Below are 12,835 nucleotides of genomic sequence, written 5' to 3' on the forward strand. Positions count from 1 at the left end.
GTTGTTGTGTTCACCTCAGGGACCCAATGAGATGGGTTTTTGTTGCATGTGGAGTGTTAACAGTGTCACTGGAAACGGTGCTCACATATTCTTACACCCACACTTTTGTACTGTAGAGCAACAAAAAAGCCCAAATGCTCCGTGCGAAATGGAACAGCCACCAACAAAACAAACACACACTGTAGAGTACACGCCTCTCTACACAGATACGGCCCCTGAAACTGCCAGTGAAGCACTTTCTCAGGTGTCCATTTCTACACAATGACATTCAGTTCACACAATGAAACAGTGGAAACGCCCTCACTCCCTCGGGACTGAAAAACATCAGAGGAATTTCTATAATCTACAAAGATTTACAGTTAGTAAGTAAAGCAGCACGTCAACATGTAGGAGATTAACTATTTGAAGACTGAGATAATCTGCACAACATTCAGTATAAACCATTTGTAACACTTTGCTTTGCATCTGCTACTTCAACCCTTTACCCTTTCAGAGCACCATTAGTCATGTCAACATTTATTTTAAAAGCACGTTAAAAACAACCACAGTCGACCATAGTGTTGGACAGGCGTTAAATAACAAACCTAAAAGATTTTAAAAGAAATATATAAACAGAGCATAAAGTAAACAAAAGCAATAAAACATTAAAGATGATATATATTTGAGAAATAAATCAAGGTCTCAAACTCAACACAGATTAAAAGCAACTGAGAAGAAGTGGGCCTTAAGTAGTGATGGAAACTGGCTCTGATATGGATGGGCAAACTGTTCCAGAGATGAGGGGCAGCCACTGCAAAAAGCCTCGATCTCCAGGAGCACCAGGTTGGTCGACCTCAGTGATCGTGATGGAGTGTGAAGGTGCAGCAGTTCAAAATCTTAGAATCAATCTTGAATTTGACAGCAAGCCAGTGAAGAGGGCCCAGCGCTGGTGTAATGTGATCACGCTCCCCTTTTCCAATTAGAGGGCGAGCAGCTGCGTTTTTTTTTATTTATTACCGGAGACGACAAAGAGGCGACTGTTCTACGTGAGCAAACAGGGAATTACACCAATCTAACTGAGGGGTAATAAAAGCAAGAGTAACACTCTTCCATCCATCCATAATGCAGATCCTTTGAGGGTCATGGGGGGAGCTGGAGCCATTCCCAACTGACACTGGGCAAGAGGTGGGGTACAAGCTGGGTAGGACGCCAGTGTATCACAGGGTCGAGATACAGAAACAAACAACCATTCACACTTATGGCCAATTTAAAGTCTCCAACTAACCTAATCCCAATCTGTGGGAGTACCCAGAGAAAATCCAAGCATACAAAGGGAGGACATGGAACACAGAAAGACCCTGGCCGAACCAGGATTGAAACTGGGGACCCTCTTACTGCGAGGCAACAAAGCTAATCACTGCACCAATATCCATCCATTATCTATCCAAAAATGATAAAAAAATTATTTTGCCAATTAAATTTAAAATCGATTGCAGGATGCCAACGGATTAAAAGTGCTGTCATACTCCTCCAGCTGGTCGGGTCGTCCAAAAATACACGACCTCAGTCTTGCTTTCATAACTCGAGTTATCTCTATTAGACAATGCGGCAAATACTTACGCCTGGATCTCTACATTAAAAATTCATGTCTGGTGAGTATGTAAATTTCAGCTCCTACATTAATATGGACACAGAGTGAGGTTTTACCGCTGTTATTTTTGGTTTGGTCATCTGTGCAGATGCATTATAGAAAATTAAAAAGAACCACAGAGCCTGTTATATTATTCCCCCGTATACTAATTTAGCTCAAGTGTTGTGTTGGAGGAAGGAACTCCTCGGAATGATTCTGTCAGTTGGTTTATTATACCAATAACGATGCTTATTAGCAGAGTATCAGGGGTGCATGAAAACAGTTTAACCGTCATAAAGCCTTAACCAGAGTGTTAACTAGTAATGAGGGGGTTCCTCTATGCCAGTAAACAATAAAGAGCCCTTCCTAATGGCTATTAGAGTTTGATAGAAGCTATCCAAAAATAACTATCCACTTTAAATATCTAATAGTTTATCATACAGTTTGTTAGATGGCAAACTTCTGACTTTTTGGCCTATTTTTGAAAGACTGAACCATGTTGCGTATTAGGACTGACTGATGAGTCCAAAATTATATTAAGGTGTGGGTTTAAAAATTCTTGATGAGCAGAAAATGTAGAATAATTCATAGGTTATACATCCCCACTATGCACAACATTATATCAATTTATATATTCAAACTTTGTTATTTGATGAAGTTATAACGATGATGAAAGTTATAATGCAATATAATTATTAATATTGTTTTCTTGCCCAGCCCTAATGTGTATGTACTTTCACTTGATTTGTAAAAGTTTGAGAGCAGCTGCTGTGTCTGGCTGCTTTAGGTCTTTAGTGAGGGAATTAGCACCAGCTAGTGCCTCTCTCTGTTCAGTTTCACCCTGATTCAGCAGTCCTGCTCTTTTCGCAGAGCCTCTGAAAGCTAGGCGGCCACAGGGAATGCCAGCTCATCGACTATTGTAGCACGGCCTCCCTCCTGCTCTCCCTCTCTCTCTGCCCTTCTAGTCAGTACATCCTCCCAATTGTCCCTTTCTCTCTCTCTCTCTGTTTGGGATCTGTCTTTCTGTTCTTCTTGCTGAACAAAAGCTGGTGCGAGTGTGTATGATGCAATTGTAGCTGTACCAAAAGTTCACAGTCAACAGAAATGCACAGAGTGAACATCCCCAAGGTAGGGATGGATGGATTAAAGATTTTTGCTGTTTGGCAAACTGCAAACAAAGATATCACAATGAAAGTTGCAGGCTGTATATGAGACCCTCAGTGTCTGGGAATGGGTTCAATGCTCAGGAGCAAATCATCATTTCTCTTTCAATCAAATCCTGTTACCAGTTGTGACTTACCTTCACTATCACACAAGTCAAACAGGAAAAAAATGAGGGCAAGACATAGAAATTGTAGCTGATCTGACTTCATGCTTTGTAAAGTGGAAAGGACATGAGGAACTAACCTTGAGCTTGTCAAAGCGCTCGGTGAGCGAGGACACCTGGTGCTCTCGGTGGCGCCCCACCAGCTTGCAGAGTGCACAGATGAGCTGGTCGTCCACCAAGCAGTACATGTTGACCTTCTCATTCTCATGCTCCAGACAAGTCAGGCCACGGATGTGAGTATCTGGCACCGGCTCCACCAGGCGGTGGCTGGTGAACGGCTTCTTGTTCGGGTGTGTCGCACGCAGGCAGCGGTCACAGTACGACACCTCGCACGTGACACACGTCTTGACCGCTTCACGCGGCGGATCCTGCTCGCAGAACTGGCAGCTTATGCGTGGATCCATTTTAGCAACAACAGCCGGGCTGTGGTTGGCGTTAGTGTGGTTCACGTGATTGGTGTGGTTGGTTTGGTTGGCGTGCGGGTGGGAGTGGCTGGAAGTGGCCGGGCTGCCGCGGGCGCTGCTTCCACTCGTGCCACCACCACCGCCGCCAACTGTTCCAGCTACTGTACCGCTAATGGTGGCGGTGTAGGGCCGCTGCGGCTGCAGGCGCCGGCTCTCAGTAGGGGAGTTGGGGCCACTAAGAGAGGCCTTTTGAAAGCGGTCAATGATGTTCTGCAGCGTCACATTGCGCTTAAGGCCCTCCAGCCCGCGGTGATTCAGCGTGATGACGTAACGGCACGTGGGGCACTGAAAGGCCGAGATGGACTCGAGGGGCTTGCTGGTGGAGCAGTGGGACACCAGGATGCGGTGGGCACAGTTGAAGCAAAGACTGTGAGCACAGGGCAAGAGCAGGGGATCTTCAAATAACTCCAGGCAGATCGGGCAGGTCAGCTCAGACTCCAGTGTTTCCATCTTCAGTTAAACCAATCTGAAGGTGACATCAAATCCCACAGAAGCTGGCCAGTTACCTGCGTGAAGAGAAAAGATATGCATCAATATTTCAGTCACTATTTACAAATAAATACTTGTTTCGTGGGTAATTTTTTGTATAATTCAGCCATTTCTGGATTTAACTGTCCAGAGTATCCAGACTGAGCTGTGCAGGTTCAGCAGAAATCATTCCTAACAAACATATTTCTTGTACAACTACTTCTCAGCTGCTCAGCTTACAACTGGAGACTCGCAGCAGCCTTCAACACATGACTCTTCCTGCGGAGGCATGTGGGAAGAGGAATGACTGAACGTACAAGGAGGAAATAGAAGTTGGCTGAATGGTCAGGAGGAAGCAAAAATCAATGGAGTGAATAAAAAAGCAGAGAAGAAGAGAGATAGATGCACAGCGGCACAAGAAGACAGAGAAAGAGGAAGTTGGAGAGAACAGAGGGCCTCTACATTCCTCAAAACCCTGACAAACTCTTTACCTTCATTTGTTTTCACTTCCATCTTTCTCCCTCCCACTCTCCACTGACATTTTATGCACCTTCTATGGTATATCGAGCAATAAAACCTTAACCCTAAAAACATTTTTAACTTTGAAAGCATATTCCTGACAACACTTCCGAGCCGGACAGTGTAAACATGGCCTGAGTAAAACAGGAGAATTGATTTTCAGATCCTCCCCCTCCTTCTCGTAGACCTCCAAATCTCAGCGCCTTACAGGCTGCATATCAAACTGTCTCCTCCGGGTGGCCTTAAAACCACTGACATGAAAAATCACCAATAACCCCACCACCACACCCCATTCACCCGCCGCCGCTGATTCACGGGCACAGGAGCGCAGTTCGCCATCTTTTAAAAGAAACAAAGCAGGGGCCGTGAAAATACAGCATTAAACCAGACAGCCTCAGATAGCTGATGGTGACAATTTCATTAGGCCAGGTCGAGTTTGAAAGACGGCGCCCGTCATGCAGGGTTAACTGGTGGCGGGCTGGATTTTACTTTTTATAACTCATCAGTAAAAAAATACCTTTAACTTTTGGTACTCCGGTGAGTGACCTCTTTGAAGATAAGGTCATTACACACATAAAAATGACTAAGTTTAGAGATTACAATAAAATACAGGTGAAATAAAGAGGCAGGGAACACAGGACACTGGCAGGTTATTCCTCCAAGTCATATTTCAAAGTGAGGAGATGCTGAGCATGAAATGATTGAGCAAAATGAGTGCTTGTCTATAACTTTATCCAGTAGCTGATCAAACAGCCTCCTGTTTTTCCACTTAAACTCCAGGCTTCACATTTATTACACACTACACGTGTTTTTTTTCTGTGCGATTAATTTACATTGTCAATATTTTTTAAAAATATATCCATCAATGTAAGTTTTTACTTCAGCAAAGTAGTTTTGCAGAGTGATGTTCCAAGGTTTCGCCTCCGACAGGAAACCGACACATTTCATTTTTATGGATTTGTTGACAATGTCACATTTTGAAGCAGTAGTAGAAGAAGAGGAACCATTTCTTCCTCTGTCCAGTCTGATATAACGTTTATTTGTCAATTTATTTAAAATATTTTTTCAGTGGCCATTGATCAGTTATTGAAATAATATTGAAATTCCGATTAAAAATGGGTGACCAAGGTCCTGTCTAAGAAAATGAATGAACCAAATGCTGGGACTGTTTACTTACAAAATTACAAACCACAGGATGTGGATTCCATCTTTCTTTCCCCCAGGTGCTAAATCTGCCCAAACCTCCATCTCATTTCCCAGTGAACTTTGTCAGTACAGACAGTGCCATGTTTAACACTAAGCACTTGAGACTGTGTTTAGTCTATCATCACCAAAATAATAAATGCAACTACATGAAACTAAAAGCATGTATCGTGCATTGTGTTGTGGCCCTAATCAGATCAACCTGACTCCAGATGGAAAACAGCATTCACAAAAATTCTGCTGTGACAAGACATTGTCGTCCTCATCTGTTTAATTCATCATGAGAGGGAATATTGAATAAACTGTGTCATCCACAACCTATTTGTATTTAACTCTGTCGAGCTGTGACTCCATCCTAACATGGTCGTTCAGCTACATTCACAGGCACCATGATCTCAGGAACCAGCGCAGGGCAGCTGAACACAGGCCTGTGTAAAGTCAGAAACGGAGCTGGAAGCCTCAGACTCATTTCCACCGTCTCCTCCCCTCTGCTGCTCCAGAAACTGGGGCTCGACTCTGAGCAGTGTTCAAAGCAAACATGATTTGAGCAGAGACTAAGTGCTTGAGAAAGGCACTCAACTGAAGAAACTAGTTATGTGCATACAGCGGCTTTGTTACGAAATGCATTATCCATAAATGAAGTGAGTAACTCCTTGCGGGCAATCATGCAGATATTACACTGATAGAAGCAAATGGGCATTGTGCTTGTCTGCAAATACATGTAAGTGTGAGGTGTTTATGTGTGTGTGTGTGTGGCTGTATACGAGTGTGCGTTTTAATTATGAGAAAGTCATGCAGACGTGTGCACAAGCCCATTATGTCCTCCTCCAATATTCACCTTGGCTGCTTTTTATCAGATGCTTTATGTGGTTGTTATCACACAGTCTGGCCGTGTTAGAGAAACAGAGCGTTCAGTGGTGAGCTAACACACACGAGGTTCTGCTTCATCTCACCAACGATAGGTTGGATTTATATCCACTGCACTGGAATAGAAATAATCAGACAAACAGGATGAAGGAGGAGGAGAGGCGACGGCAACTTTCAAGAACTGTTGATGACAAGTAAGGTCGCTGGCCCCTCGGCCTGAGTACTCAAGGTACAAATATGATATAATGGTATGATAATAACCTTTAGCCTTTACACTGCACATAATCAATAGCATGTCATTTTCATTTGATCCAATGTGAAAAAAATACATTCTTTCATTCAGAACGACAGATGTGAGTAAGAGAAACATTTGTCTCGTACTTGAGAATAGAATAATTGAATCTACGGCTACGACTAGATAAAATATTACAAATTAACACACAAAAAAATGACGTTAAAATATTCAGTGAGAAGGCTTGGCATGACTGATATCAGCTTGAGGCTGAACAACACTTTCATTCGACTGCTATCAGTGATGGAATATGTCAACAACAGGAAACACGGCTCATATCTATGAGGCTGAGTCACTCACGATACGCAGTCAAGGACATCAGGTCATTGCAGGACCACGGGATCTTTAATCTGGGAGCAGCTAAAACTGATGCAACAAAGAACAACAGTGTATATTGTCGTACCATTCATGATCACCAGTCAGGCTTGGGCTGCATTTTTCTATCTGAACCCGAGGACCCAAGTCTGATACAGTTAATGTAAGCGGGAGTGAATGTGTTACACTGTGTCCCTGACACACAAGCGTATTGCCGGTTTTCCCTGATTACAGACATGTGCAGTGTAAAAAATCATCCAAGCCAACGTGACTGACCTGAAACCGAATATTATTTAGACATTTTTTGTCCCAACCCGACCCGGCCCATCTGGTCTCAGTGGGTCCCGACCGTAGAATGCAAGGACAAATGGTGTTCATTTCCTCCCACAATCCAAAAATGAAACTAAACTATCCCTGATGAGAACACCGCAATCTTGCTGAGTAGCAATCAGGTGATGGAGCTGCAGTAGCGAGATTCCATCGATACACGTCCTCGATCAATCAGGAGTGAGTCTCAGCTTTCAATACAATATTTCAACTCATTTTACTTTAAGAAAACATCTTGGAGAAAAATGTATTTGAGATGTACTTTGACTTTGTAGTTTGGTCCAGGTCCCATTCACTAACACGGAGGAGGTGGAATTTACGACCTATACTGCAGCCAGCCACCAGAAGGCGATCCAGACGCTTTGGCTTCACTTCATGAGGAGCTGTCATGTCGTCCATCTTTATTTACAGTCTATGATCCCAACAGGCTCTGGTCAAGTATCTACTCTACTATTCCATTTGAGAAAATTACTTTCTACAAATCCTGTCTCTCTCTATAATCAGTATCTGACAAATAAAACTGAGGGTAAAAAAGGAAATCACACAACTCCCACAGCTCCGTTTTTTCCTCATAGAAACAAACCATATGTTACCACAACAAATATGCTGATGAATCGTATCTGTCAAGAAAGCTATATCACAACAAGGAAACAGAATCTGAACCTTCAATTACTGAGCCGATCAAACTGGGAGAGTGCATGGCTACTATACGCTGGATCTTTTTCTCTTTTTTACAATTGTATTATCATATTCAAACGTTGAGTGAATCAGCGGCCTCAGTTTATTCCCCAGGACAGAGCTGCCTCTGCTGATGTTAATGTGACTGTGTTTAACGGAGCATGGTGTTATAATTAACACCGAGCTTTAACTCACCATCAACAGGCCCATTAAGCTTTAGCTATGTCACTCAGGGGAAACAGTGTCGGCTGTGAGGGGAGACACTTATCACCAGCTTTGTGGTAAAGATGTCTGGGTGACACTCTCCTGGACGGTCGTGTTTATAAGCACATTGATAAGACATTTATAAAGCTTTATAAAACTTCTTTGGATTGTTTATATTCATGCATGACATATTATCTCAGTTTTGAACCATTGGTCACTGTGTTTTGTGTCACTGTGAGTTTATCATTATCAATAATTGTCTTTTGTTACATTTTTTTGTCTTGTACTTTAAGGTACTTATACTCATAAGTCCTCTTGACTGTGTTATCATAGATTTAGCTAATAACTGATATTGATATGCTTCCTAAGATGTTGTTATCAAACCCTTATGACCGACAAATGTAATTGAGGCTTTATTGTTTTACAGTTTTAGCATAAACTTGTAGCTACAAAGAAATACAACCAAAACTATTGATTGAATATTTCTTATCATAAAATGTTAAAATACAAGTGAATTGTTTCTGCATTTTTCTGCGAATACCTGCAAACATAGATGCTGATACAGATATGTCTGCCTGTGTCAGACAATTTTATTGTTCTACCATAACATCGGCCTGGTTTATTGACGTTCATAAGATATTCCATTTTAAAAACTTGCAACAATTTCTAATCTTTTTTTTTTATCATCTGTTTTAATTGTTAGAGCAGCCCTGGACGTATACAGCATTATGAAGGCTAAACTAACAATAAGTTACATCCACCACCACACGTTACAACACTTGGTATAAGGTGCCATGCTTGATTCCAAACATTTGTAGAGTTTTATAAATGCGATGTAAGAATTTATGAATGTGTTTAAAATGCATTATAGAAATCACACACACACACACACACACACACACACACACACACACACACACACACACACACACACACACACACACACACACACACACACACACACACACACACACACACACACACACACACACACACACACACACACACGGCCAAAGCTTCACATTTACAAGCCACAAACTCTGTCTGTCTCTTTGTTTCTCTCGCCATTCTTGTTTAGGTGAAGTGTCCCATCTGGAAGGAGAACAGCTTGAGCTGGTGCTTGAGGGCAGAGACACACTCACAAACACTCACACACTGATCTGTTGTTGTGCTGATTATGGAGCCACATTTTTCTGTGTCACTCAGAGCTTTTAGTGAAACAGAATGAAACATCGGTAAAAACAAAACAGTTGACATGGCTGATGTTTCATGAGTGTGTCTGAGGAGGAGGGTTACATAAATAATCTTCATCAGAGCACACACACACACACACACATTCAGTCAATTCTCATTAGCTCATGCTTTGTGCGTTTGCCCTCTGACATTATATATACACACCTTAAAAATGTGCAACTTAACACTGATAAAGAGAAAGCATGTTTCACTCTGGGGATGTGGAACCTGATCTGCTGTCAGGTACAGGACATGGAGTGATACTAATACATCCGACTCTGAGAATGAGCTGCACCAGTATGAGCTTTATACGTAGTAGCACAGCAGTCAATCATACGTGCGCTGCCTGCTCAGGTTTGATAAGAGACTGTTTAATAGCATTCAGGCTGTTCCTTTGCTACTGAATGTTTGTCCAAAATCCTTTTATAATCTGTAAAAATGTGTACCGCTAAAGCTGCCTGTAAATAAAAAAAATGCTATTGATAATCTCTATTTATATAATTTCCAACATGTAAAATTTTATAAGCCAAATTCAATTCCACTTGAAGCACGTACAGAGCAGATCTGTGTAGAGGTGTTTTTCTGCTTCCATTAGAGCAGATCAATATGGCAGCAGTAATAAATTCCCCGCCAGTCTAAGAGACACAATCCTATGGAATGCCCCAAAATAGAAAAAAACACCCAAGTCACTGCTCCTGTCATTTCATCTTGCAAAACGTTGAAACAATAAAAGCGGCAGTTTGCTTTTAAAAGCACAGTCCCCTGGGTACATGGTTACATGTGTGTGGATTCACTTTGTTGACGCACGCACTAGAAGACATTTGTGGAACAGAGATTATTATCACCGTGCAAACAATCCACTTGTAAAAACCAGATTGCTCCCCGCTGAATTTGCACTCTTAAAATTGCAGAGCCAGAGAATAGGATCACTATTGTAATGGGACACTTGATGATGCTAGAGCGAAAGGGCAAAACACAGACAAAACAAATCGCCACACCCCGACCTCCGGACCAAAGTGTATTGTTCAGCAGTTATATTTACATTTAATGGGACTATTGTCGAGAGTGCCCAAGCTCTAATTCATGCTTTCTGGTTTGTGATGGAAATCCATATTTTATGAACAATTTCATATTTACAAGTGTTTAAAATACTGGATAACATTTATTGGTTTTTTTCTATATCTATAGAGAAAGTTACTTTTGTATTGATTCATTTATATTAATGCTCACTGCATCAGGGCAGTAACAGGTGGGTTGAACCCTCAAACATAATCTTATCTAATGAATCTAATCAAATACAGCTCAGACAAAACACATACACAATAACATATTCTCCTTTTTAAATCTGGAGGAAAATACTGGACATTTAATATAATTTGCTAAAACTGAGTGGACATAAGAAATAAATTCCTCTCAAACATTTACCCACTTCAAACATACGAAGGACGAGCTGAGGTGCGTCCAGAGCCACATGGTTAAAATCTATCAGCGAGATTTGTTCCCTATAATGCAGAATAAGTGATAACTTCCAGGAAATGCTATAGACCTACTTCAGCGCAAGGTTTATACCGAGCATCCATTCATCCAACTCCAAATGTGTATCTTTAACTCTTACACACATATCAGGTTACCCCCACACTTCTCTGTTTTAGTTTTAAAACTCATCCCTGCAGCTACATTTACACCTGCAGTCTACACTACAGCAGAGTTTCTGAGCGCCTGAAACTGATAAGTTTAGAAACACCGCTTGCCCCGTTTTATTTTGGCTGCCTTTTAGTTTGGACAGACAAAAACAGAGACGTTTGAAAACAACAACGCAGTCCCCCGCATTCACTTCCTGGTTGTTTTTAAATCCTGATCCCAGCTAAACCTCTTGGTATCTCCACTTATATGAGGGTGAAAACACAAAATGTTTTGGTTAAACCGTGCTTGTTTGAAACCCGGTGTGCTCTGGTACAACAGTTGTTTGCTAGAGGTGTGTGAGAGGCCAGCTGCATTCATGGTAGCCATCAGGTTGATTCTCCACAGTTGTTTGGTACTAAACAAAGACAGATGCTATTCACCGGACAAGCCCAGCCGCCAGTCTGTGACCTCCATCTGTTGTTATGCGCCGTGCATTCCTCACATGACTCCGAGCGGGGCAAAAGGTTAAAGATGGAAGTAACAAATGAACGGATTTGTGAAACGGTAAAACATTACTAATTAAAAATGCTGGCCCGGAAGAAATCTGAAAAATGAAGCTTGACATTTTTATGGAGCAGTGAGGATGTAGAAACATGGCTCCACAAGACAGTGGTTTGATTTCTCTCTCTCCGACCTGCACTCGAAAAATAAAAGAGAGAGCTTTCATTCATGACTTTATGGGGAAACTAAATACCACGTCTGCAGCCGACACGTGTCCCTCCACAGAGAAAGGCCGTCCTGTTTGAGCAATGATGGTAAATCTGACACATTTTGCCGTGAGCCACATACTAATCAAGGGTGCACACATTAAAAGACCTAATGAAAACACCCTGGTGTAGCGCTGCTCTATGGATACTTTCATTAGTGAACGTGTTAGCAAACTCTCAAGTGCCCCGCATCCAAACATGGGCATTTACCCTAATCACCTTAGCAGAGCCTTTCAACCTAAATGAAATGGGACATTGTTTGAGTGGATTCGGTGGAACTCAGCTGCTAAGTGGATTGGAAAACGGACATTTTTGGAGGCCGATTCATTTTAGCAGTTGGGGGTTAAAAATACTCACAAGCATATAAGACGCATGTCAAGACCAGGGACTACTGAGTTTGTCCAGACCAAACTATACTGTTATTCACATGTATGGTTTTGGAAAAAAAAGAAATTGGGCAGAGCCAGAAATCACGAGTGTGTGATTATATAAGTGGGATCAAGCAACACTTTACTTTTGTGTTATACTTCCATGTGGATGTCGACAGGAGCCGCGTGTCTCACTGCAGCTACTTCACAGGATAAAAAGGAATATGTTATCATACAGGAACCTGGTTTCATTCGGTCCACCCTCATCATTCTTCCTGTCCTTCACCTTTTTCCTATCTTCTTCCCCTTCTCTCTTCTCTTCCTGCCTCCCTCTTCCCCAGTCTTCCCTCTCTCTTCCTGTTCCCCCCCCCCTCTCTCTCTTTCTCTGCAGAGAGACCTCAGGGAGGGCTGGTTTCATCAAACATGTGATTCCTATTCATAGAATGTAAACAGTAATGCAGCCAAGCTGGTGTTTCCATTTCACATTCAGTGCAGTCGGAGCAGGCTGGCTTAAGTTTAACCCTCCCACTGCCACACTGTGGACGCTTCCTATTACAAAACCAATTTCAAA

The 12,835-nt window shown here is 42.1% G+C and overlaps 1 protein-coding gene across 5 annotated transcripts in view; it reads right to left on the reverse strand.

Annotated features, from left to right (window-relative positions):
• Positions 1-12,835, reverse strand: part of mid2 (midline 2) — a 151,308-nt gene that overhangs the window by 72,492 nt on the left and 65,981 nt on the right. For all 5 annotated transcript variants that reach the window (XM_035160629.2, XM_035160627.2, XM_035160630.2 and 2 more), the window contains one exon: positions 3,017-3,906. In XM_035160629.2, the coding sequence (XP_035016520.1) occupies positions 3,017-3,850 (834 nt within the window). In that variant the 5' untranslated portion in view covers positions 3,851-3,906. The remainder of the gene's footprint in view (positions 1-3,016; positions 3,907-12,835) is intronic.

This window comes from Hippoglossus stenolepis, chromosome 7 (genome assembly GCF_022539355.2).
Source record: "Hippoglossus stenolepis isolate QCI-W04-F060 chromosome 7, HSTE1.2, whole genome shotgun sequence".
Classification (NCBI taxonomy): domain Eukaryota; kingdom Metazoa; phylum Chordata; class Actinopteri; order Pleuronectiformes; family Pleuronectidae; genus Hippoglossus; species Hippoglossus stenolepis.